This window comes from Canariomyces notabilis, assembly GCF_033297395.1.
Source record: "Canariomyces notabilis strain CBS 508.74 unplaced genomic scaffold N656scaffold_15, whole genome shotgun sequence".
Lineage (NCBI taxonomy): Eukaryota > Fungi > Ascomycota > Sordariomycetes > Sordariales > Chaetomiaceae > Canariomyces > Canariomyces notabilis.
The window spans coordinates 322,343-340,003 of NW_027041837.1; the positions used below are offsets into that span (position 1 = coordinate 322,343).

Sequence of the window (17,661 nt, forward strand, 5' to 3'; positions counted from 1 at the left end):
CATCTGTACCTCGTAATCGCAAGAATAATCCATGCGTCTTGGTCAACAAATTTCGAACCGCCCCTAGCGACTCCTAGATACGCCGCGCTGCACAGCTGCTGATCGTTCTAACCGCCGGTCGCCGGAGTAGTTTCTAGGCTACACTAGAAAACAGTGAATAAACACCGCAGTAGAGTGTAGGAACGAGTAGACTCCGTCCCACCACACTCATCTGTTTGTAGCGAAAGGTACTGTACATACCTACATACTTGCTTCACAGTTGTAGCTCTGTACCTGACACTTACATTGGATGGCATATCAACTGTGGTCTTATCGCAAATCCTCGTATCTCTTCCTTTTCCCTTTTGTCTTCCTTGTTTTTGGTTATTTTGGAAGCCACTGTCCTCTACAACATCCGCCAGGGGTGCTGTCATTACCTGTAGCGTATCCGTCTTCTCAAATTAGGACCTTCAGTGTACACACCGGTACCCGCTACAACGGTACGCATGCAGGAGATGTGCTGGCGGTGCTGGGATGGACCCAGCATGATACGTTAGAAAAGCAGGCCATGGTGGGGTTGAAAGGTGGGGGTAAACTGAAGTGGCATTTGCGAATTCCCATATCTGAATGGTATCATTTTGCGGCGGCACTTCCCCAGTCACCACCAGCCTTGAGTTTTGAAGCTGATTCGATAGATACTGAACACATGTATACACGTATACTGTATGTCCATACGAGAGGTCCAATGTAGTGTAGATAGGCTTGTGTAATGGGTAAGCTGTGCCAATGCACTCTCTCAAGCGGGAAGGACAAAGTAAACTTCTCGAGCGGGGATAATCATTACATGCCAAGGCGGAAGCACTCCGTTTGGTTGAAGCATCAAGGAGTTTCGACACTCTCCAGAGTACGCTAGGATAGTCTAGGAATTTCTCTCTCTGCGAATCCCTGCGCTGTCAGTGGGATGATAGTCGGTTTCGACGCGTCACAGCAGAAACTGCAGGAGATAGGAGAGTGATGGATCGGTCAGTGGAGAGCTGCTACATGGATGAGCGGGGTTCGCCAAGATATGTGGCTGCCAGCCTTGCTTCCCCACTTCCCCAGTCTGGTTAAGCAGATTTAGCAAATGATTGAAACACCAAAAAGTCTGGTCGCGAATTGGAAAAGAGCGTTTCTCACGGCGTTGATTTCGGGGAATTTTGAAAATTGCAGTTGGTCTTGTGACTTGCTCCCAATCTCTGGGTCCCACAGAACGCACACACCGCCCCTCGGTGCTGCATCGGCACCCTCGGTCCTGAACCATCTCCGGAAGGCTTCCGCCAAACGCCAAAATCAGATAAATATCAGGCCATCGAGAAGGACTCGAGAGTCGAGGTTGACGCAGAACACATCATCCCACATTTAAGCCAGGCCGTGTTTCGTTTTCTTATTTGCCGCCTCAATTCGATTGAAAACCACCAAGAAAAGAGGTACGTCGCTTCACACCTCACGGGCTCTGTATGTCCTCTCTTCGGTGTTGTACCCATTACAATACTTGAACAAGCACCTCCACACTACATTTGCCAAAGTAAGCGTCGGCGAGTGCCGAGACAAACCGCTCTTTGCAGATTGTGGTGAGCACCCACGATTACTATTCCCTTCTTGAGTGTCGCATCAAGCACCGAGTCGTCCTCCCGTTCTGTGCCCCGCGTGGTGGGCAAGAGCTTCGCCTGTGCCACACTTGGAAGCATCCAGACCCCGAGCTTATTTCCAACCTGCAGGTAGTTTCGACGACTAAGCGCTTTCACCGGCAGTTTCCAAAACTAGGGCGTGTGGAGACCAAAACGATCCGCGGTACCCAAGGATTGCGTTGCATCAGAAAGATCGCTCTCGACTCGCTAGCTCCTTCGCCTCGCCCGAAATCTCCAATTCTGTGCTTCCAGGTTGCCGCGCTCCGGCCTCGGGTATTCAGTCTTCGCAGTACCTCTTCGCCTATAAATCGAACAACCTGACGGTTTCCATAGCTGTCAGGTTTTTCTCTTCAGAGGCGCAGTTTTGTGGTCGCTATTGAGGAGCCCAGGTACCTTCCACGTACCTTAACAATATCTCCCCCCCAACCAGCTTGAACCCTCCCCGCTCCAAATTCAGGACGACATCCTTTGTTGTCCGTCTTTGGGAACCTTTGGCATTCTGAGCCGACGGTATTCAAGCTCCGTTGATTCGCTCGTTCGTTCACCAGCCCGTCTGGTTCTTGCGGCCTTAATACAAGTGCATCGCACTCACTCCTGGGCCCAGTCTCCTTGGCCGCTTTGAGTTTCAAAGTTTGCCAGGAACACTTGTGCACCAATCGCACTATCCTCCCAAGTCCTCAGATATTTCCTGAGTAGAAAAGCAACAATGGCCGCTGTCGCACGCACCAGCCGTCTGGCCTCGCGCCTTGCCAGCATCTCTCGTCCTACAATCGCCCCCCGTGCCTCCATTCCGGCTTTCCAGCGTGCCGGGTTCTCGGTGTCCGCCAGTCGCACCAAGTCTGAGGTCATCAAGGAGACTGAGGTTCCCGTCTCGGTCTACAACCCGGACGCCAAGGGTGCGGCGTCGTCCACTCCGGGCCACTTCAGCATCCCAGTCAAGGGTTCCCGTCCTTCGGCACCGCCCGTCGCCGAGGAGAACGATACCGTCACTCCACTGGATGAGAAGGTCTATAAGCAGATGCCTCGCACGCTTCAGAAGATGAGCGTTATGGGCAAGGTCATTATCATCACTGGGTAAGCCCTGACCCTTCTGTACATCGCTTCGCTTGTCTTAATTGAGTCTAACATGGCTTGCAGTGGTGCTCGTGGACTCGGAAACCACATGGCCCGTGCTTGTGCTGAAGCCGGCGCCAAGGCGATCGCCATCTTCGATGCGAACCAGGACCTTGGTGATGAGGCTGCTGCCGAACTGCACCAGAAGACGGGCCTGCCGGTTTCGTTTTTCAAGGTAGATGTCCGTGACGGCAATGCCATTGATGCCGCCGTTCAGAATGTGGTGGATCTCTATGGACCCCCTGACGTTCTGGTGAACTCGGCCGGTATTGCCGATTCGAACATCAAAGCCGAGACGTACGACCCGGCCATGTTCCGCCGCCTCATCGATATTAACCTGACTGGTTCCTTCTTGATGTCGCAATCCGTCGGCCGCGCCATGATGGCCGCTGGCAAGCCAGGCTCCATCATCCTCGTCGCCTCCATGTCGGGCTCCATTGTCAATTACCCTCAGGAGCAGTCATGCTACAACGCCTCCAAGGCTGGCGTCATCCAGCTGGGCAAGTCGCTGGCTGCTGAGTGGGCCAAGTACAACATTCGCGTCAACTGCATTTCGCCCGGCTACATGGACACTGCGCTCAACAAGGTCCCCGCTCTCGATGCGCAGAAGAAGATTTGGAAGAGTCTGACACCCCAGAATCGCCTGGGTGACGTGGATGAGTTGAACGGTCTTTGCGTCTTCCTTGCTTCGGACGCTTCCAGCTTCATGACTGGCTCCAACGTCATTATCGATGGCGGCTACACTCTTTACTAATCCGGGATCTGCATTCGTCGGCTTAATGGGATACCCTATAGACGGTTCTGGCTTTGTTTTCCCAACGGCATATTCTTCAAAGGTACCGCGTTAATGTTTGTTGGGGGTTCGAGGTCATCGGTGGGCTCAGGGTTAGCGTGCGGCTATGGCAGGCACGCCATTTTTCCTTTCTTGGGATTCATTCTGGTTTCTTATTTCCTTTGAGGATCGGGTTTCAGGACTGGCGTACAGCGGAAATTACGATAACAAAAAGGGATCTTTTCCTTCAGGGTTGGCTGGCATTTCGGGCAAGAACGTCTATTCACATCGGCAATGGGCATGAATAATGGTATGGCTAGAGGGAATGCTTCGAGCATATATTCAATGCAGCCTTGCGACATTACATAACTATATCCATAAGAACGCTTTCTCGTGCAGTTTGGTGAGGTCAAAGAGTGCTCCAATTGAATTATCGGTTGTTGTTGGTTGTAATCATCCATGTGCGTACCGTTCTCGCCAAAGGTCACTCCTCCCGAGTCCCAACATCTCATTCTTCAACTAATAGAGCATAACGTGTATGTCCGGTCATGTAATGTTGTGACTTGTAAGGGGGAGATATGGTCAATCCTCACATAGAAACGAAAATTGCCCAGGACGGAGGCACTGCCTCCCTGAGCGGATTACGCTTTGAGTCAGATATTCCAGTGTGGTTTACGACGGTTTTACAGAATGAACGAATAAAGGCAGGCTCTTGCTTAAGCAGACTTAAGTAGTAGCAACAGGAGCAGGAGTCTTAGCGGTACTGGTAGCAAGCAATATGACAAGCAGGGGGTGTCACAGATACATAGCCATCTTCTGAACAGCATCAACATATATTCCTTGTTTTCGACTGACTGGCGACTCTGATAAGTTGAGTGGGCGATTTGACTCTGAATGCACTCTATTTTGTTTCTTTTCTTTTTTTCTTTAGTTTGACCAAATCGACGTGATCCGACCGTCAGTCCAGACGCGTTTGTTTAGTGCTCGTTTTGCCCACATGCATTTCCATGTCGTTCCATTCCACTCCATCCAGCCATCCATCCAGACATCCTATGCGTTCCGTTACACCTGTCTCTCGCCATATGACACATGCCATGACGGGACAGATTCCAAGATTGAACCAAAGAAGGAAAACGAGCTAGGGCAAGACCACGAAAAGCGACCACGGTCTGATCTGCGATGTTTGTTTGGCCCTCTGAGAAATGAAGTGATAAATAGAAGATGAGCCTGCCAACTTTGGAGACAGGAAACAAAATTGAAAGGGTTAACAAGACAAGAATACATTGCACAAATGCCCGCCTGCTAGCCAGCTTCGCCATGGCAAATAACAAATTCAGGTTTTGTTGAAGTTCTTGCAAGTAAAGAAAATGGTGCTGAGACTTCCCATATTCCTGCCAAAAAAAAAGCGCAAAGATCAGGAATAGTCCCCAAACAGCCCTTTGAAGGGGGTTGCTAAGTGAAGACACCAAATATCGCTAGATCGGCCGTCTAGTCGAAGTATCAATATCCCCAAGGACCAAAGTGACAGGCATCCGCTTCATGATTGTCCCTTCCGGGCCTTTTCCTGTGCTCTCGCTTCCCGCGCGGCTCGGACCAGGGGCGCTAATGTTGATAGCTCGACGCATTGCTTCATGAACTCATGCTATCAGAGTAACTCGTCAGCGGGCCGCAAAAGAACGACTCCCCGTGGTCAAAACTCACCCTCAATAGATCATGGGCGCTTGCTCGTTTCTCCGGGTCCACCTTGAGGGCAAAGTACAAAAAGTCGCGGAACACGGCCGACAGTTCATGCTCGTTTTTGATCTGCGGCGTTCCGTTGGTAGCAATCAGCCAGAGGGCGCGCAGCGGTGACTCGGTCAGGTACGGAGGCTCGCCCTCAATCATTTCGATGGCCATGATGCCCAGTGACCAGATATCCACCTTGCGGCCGTACTCCTTGCGCGTCACCACCTCGGGCGCCATCCAGTACGGTGTTCCCACCATTGTTGTCCGCTTGTTCTGCGCCTCGTTGATCGTCGCACAGAAACCAAAATCGGCTGGAGAAGGAAGAGGCCCTCAAGTCAGCAAGACGCCAGCAGGGATGATTGTCAAGGAACAAATGAAACTTACTCAGCTTGATATTGCCCTCCATGCTGAGTAGGATATTATCAGACTTGATATCCCTGTGAATGACACCTTTCGAGTGCAGGTGCTGCAGGCCCCGGAGTGTTTCCCTGCAGACGGAGGCAATCTGACCCTCAGTCATGATGTTAAACGTCACCACATCGGTCAAGCTTCCGCCCTCCATGAACTCCATCACTACCCACAATTCTCCTCCACACAGGTAGCTGTCGATAAAGTTGACAATGTTAGGATGTGAGCTCTCCTTCATGACCAGAATCTCGTTGATTATCAGGTCCTTCTTTGGTTGCTGCTCCAGATTCATTTGCTTAATGGCCACCAGCCTGTTGGTCCCCCTCTCGTGCCCGGTATACACGCCCCCGGACGCGCCTTGACCGATCATGTTGAAGCCGCGGTAGATCTCCCGCGGATCGCCCTCGGAGCATATCCTCTTCAAGGCAGCCACCACGTCAACACCGTTGCTTTGCCGTGGCCTGTGCCGCGGTCTCGATCCCGGTTGTGCAAGCCTGGTTTGTGCTGGTTGCACCCGACCGTTTGCGTCCCCTTGCTGCGCGTGCTGGTGCTGCGAGGTTGGCGGAGTCGGTTGCTGGCGCTTGCTCGTTTGCCGCCCTAGCTGGCCGCTCATGGCAGCTTGCGCCTGGGCCATTGCCTGCTCCTGCTGCTGCTGCATTAACTGCTGTTGGTACATCGCTGTCTGATTGGCTGGAGAGGGGAGAGAGGGGGACGGCTGTGAGGGTAAATATGGCGATGCGCCGGTTGCTCGTGAATTCGACCTTGACCGGTGCTCCTCTGGCAGCATTGGCACACTGTCTTTCGGCGGGAGATATGAAGGTGAACCATCTTCACCAAGCGGCGGCATGCCAATCCCCGAATCCTTGGCGGGATATGGTGGCTGCCCTCTCGACGCTAGGACTGTTGGGGGTTTGGGAGCGGGTCGACTGGGCATTAGGTTTATGTCCTTTACCGGGAGGGAAGGACCCTTCGGGACTGGCGGGGGAGCGCGGGGATTCTCGAAACTGCCTTCATGAGTGACGTTTGGAAACCTCGGACTCGCAGGCGGGCTGATCAAGGGGGAGATCGCGCCATAGGGCGAGGGCATCAGCCCGGGGGAGACGAGAGTGGATGAGGATGACGGGGTGCCGGATATGGCGCGGTAGTCGGCCGCCCGCGCGTCATGGAATTTTTCTAGTTGTTGGTCTTCTTGGGGCTTTTCCTGGGTTTCCTTGTAGAATGTCAGAACATCAACGAGGATTTGCGGATGCTCCCGCGTATCCTTTTCTGTGATGCCGCTTTCGTTGATTAACCGTTGCCACTCTTTGGGCAGTCCCTTCGACACCGTCAGCAATCGGCATGGGCCATACGCAAGGAAAATGACCTACCGTAAATTGGCCGGTTGAGCTGTCATAACCGACGTGTGTTACGTGAACTGGATTCTCCGGTGCAGAGATCAACGGTTTCTTGGGCGACCCCACTAGGCTGTTCATGAAGCCGGAGAAGCCCGACTTCTTCCTGAGCACACTGGGGATCTTGCTCTCCTTGGTTTCGTCCGAGTAGCGCTTAGGTGCCGTTGAAGCCTCCATTTTGGATGTGCCGGGCTTTTCGTTCAGAATGGGCAGATCGGTGGCAGGAAAGCTCGCAGACTGTCGCAGCGGCGGCGGCGGCGAGTGACCCATGGCCTGCGTCCCGTCGTTCGCGTCGGGCGACTGAGGAACGGCAGAACGGGGCGGGGTCAGGGTACTGCTCCTGTTACTGCTGTGGTTACTGCTGTAGTTACTGCTGTCACTGCTTTGCGTGCGGGTTTTGAGCGCCTCGATGCGGTTGAGAATCGCTGTGCCGTCAAAGGGAGCGCCAATTAGTTCGTCTGAAGTCTTGGTGCTGAGGGGTTGAAGGGCATTCGCTGGGCCGGGATGTGTGAATTGAGGCGCGTCCGAGCGTGCGTGCACGGGGTGAGAATGCGGCTGCGACAGGGCAAACAGCGCCGTAGGCTTGCCGGCGGGAAGGATGGGCGAGGTGTGCGACCGGGCCGAGGGTGAGAAAGCGGACGACAAAGGTGCGGCGGGGAAGCGTGGCGAGGACGAGGGGGACGCGTTTGCTGCTGTTGCAGCAGCTGCAGCAGTGGGGGTCCGCTTCAAGCTGGCCGAGCTGCGTTTGCTTCCTAGAGATGGGGCGTCAACACGACCATCAAGACTGATGCTGTGGATGGAGCTGGAGTGGCTGCGGTGATGGTGGTGGTGAGGGTGAGGGTGCTGGTGCTGGTGATGATGGGCCGACGGAGGTTTCTTGGTGAGCCTGCGACGTTGTGAGGTGCCGGAGGAAGGGATCTTTGGGCTATCCATCTCACGGCACAGTGGAGAGAAGTTAGGGGGCCGCAAAAAGAAGAATAATAATGAAAAATTTCAACATACGTCGGGAGCCGGACAAAGCAACTCTTGGAGGATGGGTGGTAGCAAATTGAGGCACGCAACCGAGGGTCGCAAAATTGCGTTTTGGCCTTTCCTACCCTCTGCTTGATCTCGTCCTCTGCTTGGCTCTCTACTTTAGCTTCCGTCGGAGCTGCCGTCGCGCACTGGTCGTCTCTGGTTGAATCTGCGGCGTGATTGACAAGTCTCGCTTAGTTAGAGGTTCAAAAAGCTGCTTGAGAGCCGGGGTTCACAGTGCGAACATCTGACTGCTGCGCTGTTTGTAACGGAACTTGGATTGTGACAATTGTCGACCCTTGCTGTAGTACCCGCGCTGTAGGTGAAGTTGTTTGCTAGGTGGCGCTAGAAAACGGGCCAAATAGGCGTAACGGACAAGGACAGAACCTTTTGGATGGAAGCGTTTCCAGAATACTAGTCGAATCGCTTCATGGTTGTATGGTAGGTAACGGAAGGCGGGAGCTCTCGCAAATTATAGGTACCCTATGTATGTATTGTACAGTACAATACATACCTTACTAGCGAAGTGTAGTGCCCACCGAAAGACACACAGCACTACGGAGTAGTAGAACCTAAGAACATACTCAGGATACAGCAGAAGAAGGCCCAGCTTTGCGCACTTGTCACGCACTTCCTGTATTCAAAGGTCCTTCTCATCTTGCTCTTGACCGGTAGGCTGAGCTGAAGTGAATCAATTCGCGCCATCATTGTAGCGGCATGGTAGAAGTGTCTGAGGTTGTGGAGAAAATAGCCCCAGCCAAGGGGATTGCTAGCCGCCGCCGTTGCTGGCCGAGTGGGATGAAGCAGGCTAGCAGGGGCAAGGGACAGAACAGATAACGCACTAGGCATGGCTGGCACTTTTTAAAGAGCGTTGAAGGCTTGAAGCGGTTGAGGTGCGTCAACGGAGAGCATGACGGGCGTTCTCGAACCATTCACAGCCGAGGGACCAGCTCCCAGAAGCATGATCGTCGAGAGCTGAGGAGGACCTAGGAACCTTCCATAAGTATTGCACGTACTGTACATACACAGGAGCCTTTGGTAGAGTGCCCTTAGCCCTGCATCTGGGGTCCCACCACCGTCTCGACTACATACCTACCAGGTATGTATGGATGTATGTACCAAGTACGGTAAATACACGTACGTACGTACATACACTTCCGCAATGTTAAGGTAGTGTAGAAGCGGGGCACAACGTCCATGCTCACACTGGCTGAATGACCAAGTTTGCAATGCCAGTGGTGATGGCTTGTTCAGGTGTGGCGAAGATACAATGGTCGGGACGACACTGATGAATACGATCCACGACGACGTCACCAACTGCTGTTCATCCCGAGTTCGGTTTCTGGCAGCGGGCAGCGGGTGTCCCTGTGCGTCTCAAGCCGCTCAGAATCTGCAGACTAAAACCAATGCTCAGGAGGGGTCTGAACTCTTAATTGAAGGGTATGATAAGTACCGTGGGTACGGGTAGCCTTATGAAAGGTTGAATGCAAGCTACCTTACCCTACCATATGCAGATCGGAGAAGCAGTGTCCTCACTGGTCTGCATCGGCCGATCGGCTGCGAATAGCGGGCAAAGGAATACGTCGTAGTAATTCGGTACCTACACCACGCCGTCGAAGCCGTCCAAAAAGATTGGAAACTTCCATGCATCTTCAATGGCCTCCTTACAGTATGATCACGATCTTGCAGCCGAGGTGCCCTGACTTTTGCCACCCGGCCCGCTTTTGCTATTCCATATTACCCAGACTCGCCAGATGCACAGCCCGCAGCACACCTTCGACCGGTGCGTGCCCACAACAGCAAAACAAGGTTCAATACAGTTTTCGTACATACCTATCGCAGACATTGGTAGGGCTAGGTCTGTGTACAGTACAGTACAGTACCAGACCTGCAGTTCCCATCCTTACCGAAAAAGCAACACACTCGAGACCCTCAAGATATCGGGCAATTACGGACGTATATCTATCTAGAATCGACTGTGATACGGCACATATATAGTACGAAAGTCCTGGCAAGGTGAGTTCCTTGGGGCTCGAAGCACCCAGTCACCAAGCAAGGTTTCTGACCGTCGCGCCGATCTGTCTCGATTGCAACTGCCGCGAGGGATCGGGGTTTTAAATCGGTAACCGCATTCTCAAATCTCGACGTTGACCCTAGCCCTGCAATCCCGGCTTTGATACGGACACCAACACCAAGATCTCTCAAGGCTATCACCAAGTGCCTTTGCCATGAAGCTGTAATGCAAGGTACAGTACCGGCCTGCTCGATGACTGGTCTCGAGGACTGTAAGCCTGTGCTTTCATGGTCTGGCCTCGAACCGGTTGATTGGCAATAGACTCAGGTTCCCTCTTCCTTTATCGATTATCCTAATGGAACCTTAGAGCACTCTTTCCCTGAGACCCTGCCCTGACCTGCAAATACGATAAGCCACAATCTGGTGAGAGGCAATCAGATCCAATCCCCAGTGGACATCATCTGGATGGCGCGGTGCTGTGGCCATTCCCGAACAGACACGCGGCCATATCCTTGGCCGTCGACCAGGGTCATTTCATGTGCTGCAACCCGAATGGTGAGAAACCCAATGGCGTGTCAATGGGACGAACACCTTGTTCTGCAGCTGCCTCTACCGTTTTGCGCCTTCGCTCGATGTCTGTGTATACCTTCATCCTTTCCTTAGGTCCTGGCCCAGTGGGCAGTTTACATACATGCAAGAGCAGTGAACTCAAGTCGGCGGCATCTTCTCCTTCATGAAGGTCATCCTTCCAGAACCGGCGCAGAAGCCAGCAAGGATCCGAATCGTAGGACGAGCTGGAAGGCGGGGGAATTTGAAGGGCCGTGGATACATCCTCAGAGGAGTCAACTCGTACACATGTATTGCACATGCATTGTCGCCAACCTTCCAGGTTGAACAGGCAAACTTGGCATCAAAAAAGAGTTTGAGAAACAGAAGCCACCCCCGCACGGCAGCAAAATCGGCACGTCAAACCACGATATCTCCAAGCTAGGGTTGCTCACTACCCCAGATCCCCAGCACGTCCTTGCTGTACCTGCAGCCGCTGCACATCGCACTACGTACGGTTGGGTTTCCGGCGTTGCATGGCACACCTTTGCACCGGTGACATTAAACCGTTACCCTCACCGTTCTCCTGTCGCCGCAGGCAGCCTCAGATTCCATCTCTGTTGAGTACCTACCTACCAAGTTGTGTACTCCGTACAGCCAGAGATGTGGACAGCCCGGCCCTCATTTTGTCATCGGTATTACGGATTCTTCCGTTTGGCACAGGCGCAAAACCGACAAGTGAGGGTATGGTCGATCTCCCGCAATCCTAACTAGGGAGGGTAGTAGGTATTGTACAGTACAGTACTCAATCAAAGCGGTGGTTTCCGACAGATCTAAGAATGTACTCGACTAGAAACCCATTGTTGAGGCGGCTTGAGGCCGGCAGCTGATAACTCGTGACAAGCAACGGTCTGACAGGTTTGCAGGGCCGGCAAAACCTCTGCGGGGCACAGTCTGATCCACCCGACAAGGCCTTCCAATTGCTGCTGAACATTTTTTTTGGTGAAAGCTCTAGGAGGCTGCCAGAAAGTCCACTCTACTCCTTAAAGTTTAACTTCACTCCGCCGCTTGTCTGGCCTTTTCTCTGTGCTGCCAGGACACGGCCCTTGGCCTGTTTTCCCGTTCGCCTCTACCTATATAACTGCCAGAACCACACTTCGTGCACAATTCCCCTGCGCGCAATGTTCTGATCACTGAGCCGACGCTCCCCAGGCTTTGCTTTCCTTCTTCCGTCCACGGCTGACCATCGGTGGCGCACACTCTCCTCCCCGCAACCGAGTGCGAGACAAACTTCCGTTGCTCACGGTCCTCTTAGTTCATTGGACTTATAATCGCGAGTGCGAGTGCTTGACAATCAAGCCGTAAGTTTGGCCACGTAGAGCAGCATCCCCAGTGCTTCAATACACCCGGCACAAGGATCTGACACACCGGCCTAACGTTGGCATTGAATCTGGATAGATTCGATTCGAACCCAAAAGACGTATTGCAGTCTGCCCTGTCGATCTTTTACAGTGACATCGATAAGCAGTCATCATGGCCGATAATACCACCGCCGAGCAGTCCGCTGCGAGCCAACTCTTGCAACAACATATGTCGCATCGTGCCACTGTTGAGGATGCCGTTGATGAGGACCTGCCCTCTCAACCATCCGGCAGCGAAGCAGCAGCGTCGCCGTCCAGCAAAGGAGCTGAAAAACAGAAGAACCAGGACACGGCGGGCTTGGCCACCCGATCTCACGAGCTGTTCCCAGAACTCGGGGGAGCAGCGCCCAAACCCTCCTCGGCCGCTCCCCCTATCTGGGCTGCGCGGGCTGGTGTGAACGGCAAGCCCAATGGCTCCAGCCCGGCCAATGGCACTCCGCCGACGTCAACGCCCCCTTCTGGCGTCTCCACGCCCACTCCCCCGGCTCTGCGCGGCCCGCCGAATCTCTCCATTCCGGGACGCAACGTTGAGTACACGCTTCTCGAACCTCACCACGTGCTTCCTCGTACTCAGTTGAAGCGGCCTCTGCCGGATATCGTCAAGGACTTCAATCGCAAGTCGCGTGCCCAGGTCAAGGTGATGACTCAGCCCGATGGTAAGGTCAGGGTGGAGGCAGTTGGCCCGCAGGAGATCGCGACACAGGCGTTGAAGGACTTCATTACTCTTATCGGCACTAAGCTTTCCATCAAGGTGTCTATTCCTCGTTCCGCCAGGGCCCACATCATCGGCAAGGGCGGCTCTACCATCAAGGCATTGCAGGAGAAGACCGGCGCTCGGATTCACATGCCCAAGATTGAAGAGGGTCAGGCTCCCGTGGAGGAGGATGATGATAGTCTGATCGATGTCATCATTGAAGGCAATTCTCAGGAGGCCGCCGCAGCCCGAAATGCTGTCCTCAAGATCGCCGGCGAGCGTGCAGCCAACGTCACCACGCGGCTGAAGGGGATACCTGTTGAGTTTTATCCCTTCATCGCTGGCCCGAAGAACAGCTCGATTACCAGTTTCGAGCAGGACAAGGGGATCCAGGTTCGGGTACCTCCTTATCACGCCTGGTCATCCCAACCTCCAACTGTGCCGGCTCCTGGACAGCGCCCGGAGTTCGCTCCTGCGACCGAGAGCTTCATTCAGCTGGCGGGCGAGCGCGAGGCAGTCAAGGCCGCCCGCGAAGCCATTGAGAAGCGTGCACAGGAGCTCCGCGAGCAGCTGATGTTGGAGCAGCTCTCCATCCAACGTGGACGTCACCAATTCATCATTGGGGAGAGAGGCATCCCTCTGGACGACTTCTTCGAGGAGACAGGATGCACAATTGTCATGCCAACCGACGAGGACGACGATATGGTGACCATCATCGGCCCGGCTGACCAAGTTCAGGCCGGTTTGGAGAAAGCGATGGACTTGGCCATGAATATGCAGTGCTCCAACATCGACATCTCTCGCTTCCATCGTCAAGCGCCGGGTGGTGCTGCAGCTCACGCACGCAACGTAACTCGCTATCTCCGCCAAGTGAGGGAGATACAACGGCTGGAGAAGTTGTATAATGTGCACTTTAACACACCGTTCTCTGAGGAAGGCGCCCTGCCATGGGAGCTCTACTCGCGCGACGGCAAGAACGCCATCAGGGCCCAGTCTGAAATCAAGGGCCTTGTGGACGCGCACCCCCCAGCGCGCATGGCTACTGTTGCTGTCGATCCCTTCTTTCATCAGTACATTCGTAACGACGTAACTCCCCAGGTCAGACGGGAATACGGCGTTCGCCTGGTTGTACCCGAAGCCTCGGAGGCAGATGCGCCTGTCCTCTTGGTGTATGAGGGAACTTCAGCCGCCGACTCATACCAGATTCCGCGATCCCAGCCCACCCAAAACGAGCTCAAGGAGATGCAAAAGTGGCTGCAAGACGCTCAGGCCTACATAACTAGCTTGATCAATCAGCAGGAGTCTCTCTCCTCGAGAGCCATTGAAGTGCCGCAGAAGTAAGCTCACCCTTCCTGCATAATATGTGATAAATCTCCTAACTAGAGTTCTCCTAGGTACCATGACAAACTCCGGAAGTTCATCAAGAAAGAACAGGAAAAGCGGCCGGCCAATCAGATTCCAGTTCGCGTGTCGAATGTCGGCACAACGGTCAACATCCGCGGTCCTAGCTCGGCCGTGGAATCCCTCGCGAGCAAGTGCTTGGACTTCATTGAGCAAGAGAAGCAGGACGAGAAGGAGCGAGGATTTACTCTGGAATTTGAGTTCCCTCAAAAGTTTGCTAATCATCTAATCGGTAAAGGGGGGAGCAACATCCGGGACCTACGCGAGAAGTTCGACGTCGACATTCAGGTCAACGACGGAAAAGTCCAGCTGAAGGGTCCAAAGGCCAAGGCTGAGGCGGCGAGGACGCATATCAATGCTCTTGCTCGTCAGCTACAGGATGAGACAACTCACGTCTTAAAGATTGACCCCAAGTTCCACCGCGAGCTCATCGGCGCCCAAGGCGCACAAATCAACCGCCTTCAGACCCGGTACAAGGTGTTGATCTTCTTCCCCCGTGGCACAAAGAGCACCAGGGACGACGAGTCTGTTGCCGAGTCAGCCAGCGATGCCGGCAAGCCACGCCGTCAACAAGCCGCCGACGAAGTTATCGTCCGCGGCCCCAAGCGAGGTGCCGATGAGGCGCGCGACGAATTGCTGTCGCTGGTACAATATTTGAGGGATAACTCCTTCACAGCCACTGTCACTGTCCAACAGAAGCAGGTCCCTTCTTTGATCGGCTCAGGCGGCGCTGCTTTGGAAGAGCTGCGTCAGTCTACTGGTGCCAAGATTGACATTCCGAGCGCAAAAGACTCTGCCGACACTGAGGTGGAGATTTTGATTAAAGGTACTAAAACGCAGGTCGCCGCGGCTAAGAAGATTTTGGAGGAGAAGAAGGCCATTTTTGAGGACACTGTGGTCAAGACGATCGACGTAGACAGAAAGTACCACAAGGCTCTCATCGGTTCTGGCGGTAAGCTGCCCATTGCGCAGTACACTTTCTCACCATGATCGCTAATCAATGTAGGCTCAAACCTGCGTGACATCGTCCTCAAGGCAGGCGGTTCTGATGATAGGCGGGAGCTTGCACGCACTGTCCAGTTCCCCAAGCAGGATGCCGATGGAAACACCATCAAGGTAGAGGGCCGCAGCGAGGTCGTCGACAAGATCATTGCCCAGATCCAGGCCATCGTGTCCGAGCGCGAAAGCCAGGTCACAGAAGTTCTGGAAGTGCCTGTTGAGAAGCATAGGTCCCTGATCGGCCGTGGCGGTGAAGTCAAGCGAGGTCTCGAATCTCAGTTCAAGGTCTCTATCGACATTCCTCGCCAAGGTAGCGGCCAGACCGCCGTCAAGATCGCCGGACAGTCGACCGACGTTGAGAAGGCCAAGGCTCATATCGAGTCCCTGGTCAGAGATCAACCAGGAGAGACGATTCAGATCCCGCGTGCTCTCCATCATGCCGTGTCTAGCAATGGGCAGATGTTTAGGAGGCTCCGGAATGACTACCACGTCACGGTCGATCATGCGGGGCATCCCGTTCCGCCCAAGCCGGCGGCCCCTACCAGCACGCGGGCGAATGGCGGTCCGCTCCCGCTAATCACCGACGAGGCCGAGACGGCTGCCGACGCCCACTCGTGGAAGGTTGTGGAACTCGCATCGGGCGAGGAAGGAGAGATTCCATGGGTTCTCCGGGGTTCACCTGAAAACGTCGAGAAGGCGAAGAAGGCCATTGAGGTGGCCCTTGAACAGGCCGGCAAGCAAACCGCCACGGGTTATCTTGTTCTTCCGGATCCGAAGACATACCGCTATGTCATCGGCCAGGGCGGTAGCAAAGTCAATTCGATCCGCAAGCAGAGCGGCTGTAAGATCACCGTGCCCCGTGACCAGGCCAAGGGCGAGGCTATCGAGGTGGTCGGCACTAAGGAAGGCGTGGAGAAGGCCAAGGAGCTGATTTTGGCTGCTGTCCGGGAGGGTGTCAACAGCAGACCTGCGCGGGAGTAGCCCTACCCACGCAGGCTCCTATCTGTGTCTTGGGGACTGAATTTGGAAATTTTAGAGGAAACGGAAGGATAACGAAAGTTTGAAGGGAAAGATCAAGGATAGGATGGGAGGGAAAATTGAAGAATGCCGAAAGCCAAGATAGAATGTTCACCACAACAGCCTAAGCACTGCTCCAGACGGGTAGCGAGGAGGGGACCGTATGCCACCCTCTTCAATTAAGAGGTCTTCAGTATTCTTTTTGGGCCGGTTCTCTTGAGACCATGTCGTTATTGTTAAATATCCTTTGAACTACCTACCTGGCTATCTTATTTGTCTGGACATTGTGCGTGGTATAACTGGGCTGGGATGTGCTCATTCCAGTTAATCTACCCGTTGGTGCGTGCTACGTATTCGCTCAGAGGCCGCTGTCAAAGGGACCTGTATCAGGCAGGAAGTTATTTGGTAGACTGGTGGGCTTTGGTTGCTTCTACATAAGTAAAACCCCCTCCTCTTTTCCACCTCGCTTGATCTCGCTCGCTTGCATCTATCCGGTCCTGATCTGATCGCATCCAGTCAATATTGATGGGAATAACGGACGCAAGACCCCAGGTCAGCACTAACTAGAGTTACTATAATTACTACAGTGGAGGAGGGGGTTTCCATTGTCTCCCTCGATAGAGGCCAGGACTACCTACTTCAACAGTCCACATCAGCTTGCTAGGAACTTCCAAATTCTACCAACTACACATCGTCTTACACATGCATGGACTCAAGTTTCTTTCGAGAATATTGGCCGAAACGTCGTTGGCATTAGGTCCGCCGATTTCGCCCTCATCGAAGTCTGGGTGATTATTGATTGTCTACTCAATGACGTCGAACATGTTCCCAACACATAAGCCAACTTTGTCCGAGCCCTCAGCTAGCCCTTAAACTTTTGAGATGTTTAGGTATACCTTCAAGGAAGGTAAAGCTAGAACACTCCCCTGAAGCTCACTTATATCCCCTCTCCCCCCGCTCCCCGTTATACCCCGTAGAACACCAACCCCCTTCCAACTGTGATCGCCTCCCCAATGGTTACGTCGACAAGTAGCGGCATTATGGCTCTGTCCCCCCCAGACCCGTTCAGTTCAATGCAGCCAATGAACCAGTTGACTGAAACCAACAATCACAATACCACTGTCTTTGCAGTGTCGGCGGCCTCTTTGGAGTTCGGACATGTCACCGGATAGCCTTCTTGATCGCGCCCCAAAACTCAAAAGGGCAACGGACGGCTTCATGAGGCCGCCGCGCGGTTCTTGAGCGCCGTCAAGCCGTCAATCTTGGATCCGATGCGTCAACAGATGGAAATGCCCCCCCGCAAAGCAGCCGGTATCATCGACCCAGCTGAGCCCTGCCTCAGCTTGCAGTGCAAGACTCGGAGTTTGCCGCGACCCACCTTCTTGACTGACGATTACCTCTGTCGTATTGTATATGTACAATCTTTGGCATGCTCGCCTGGTGCCAGCCAAGGAGAAAGACATAAGGCTTCTGCTCCGGGATCCGGCAATGCAGTGCCGT

General features: G+C 53.8%; 4 protein-coding genes across 4 annotated transcripts; 3 read left to right on the plus strand and 1 right to left on the minus strand.

The window, feature by feature from the left end:
• Window positions 1-196: 196 nt before the first annotated feature.
• Window positions 197-846, plus strand: N656DRAFT_157538 (uncharacterized protein). The gene has a single exon (XM_064808696.1). The coding sequence runs from the start codon at window positions 290-292 to the stop codon at window positions 728-730; it is 441 nt and encodes a 146-aa protein (XP_064668946.1). The 5' UTR covers window positions 197-289; the 3' UTR covers window positions 731-846.
• Window positions 847-2,352: 1,506 nt separating this feature from the next.
• N656DRAFT_799223 (NAD(P)-binding protein) lies at window positions 2,353-3,513 on the plus strand (the record flags this gene model as incomplete). Its single annotated transcript, XM_064817845.1, has 2 exons — window positions 2,353-2,720; window positions 2,784-3,513. 2 exons carry the CDS (start codon window positions 2,353-2,355, stop codon window positions 3,511-3,513), a joined length of 1,098 nt encoding a protein of 365 aa, XP_064668947.1.
• Window positions 3,514-4,959: 1,446 nt separating this feature from the next.
• N656DRAFT_157561 (Pkinase-domain-containing protein) lies at window positions 4,960-8,250 on the minus strand. Its single transcript, XM_064808697.1, has 4 exons — window positions 7,032-8,250; window positions 5,641-6,979; window positions 5,233-5,567; window positions 4,960-5,173 (listed from the first exon to the last, which is right to left on the minus strand). Exons 1-4 carry the CDS (start codon window positions 7,986-7,988, stop codon window positions 5,069-5,071), a joined length of 2,736 nt encoding a protein of 911 aa, XP_064668948.1. The 5' UTR covers window positions 7,989-8,250; the 3' UTR covers window positions 4,960-5,068.
• A 3,912-nt stretch (window positions 8,251-12,162) lies between these two features.
• On the plus strand, window positions 12,163-16,125 carry N656DRAFT_711981 (uncharacterized protein; the record flags this gene model as incomplete). Its single annotated transcript, XM_064811779.1, has 3 exons — window positions 12,163-14,081; window positions 14,139-15,097; window positions 15,152-16,125. 3 exons carry the CDS (start codon window positions 12,163-12,165, stop codon window positions 16,123-16,125), a joined length of 3,852 nt encoding a protein of 1,283 aa, XP_064668949.1.
• Between the last annotated feature and the right edge of the window lie 1,536 nt (window positions 16,126-17,661).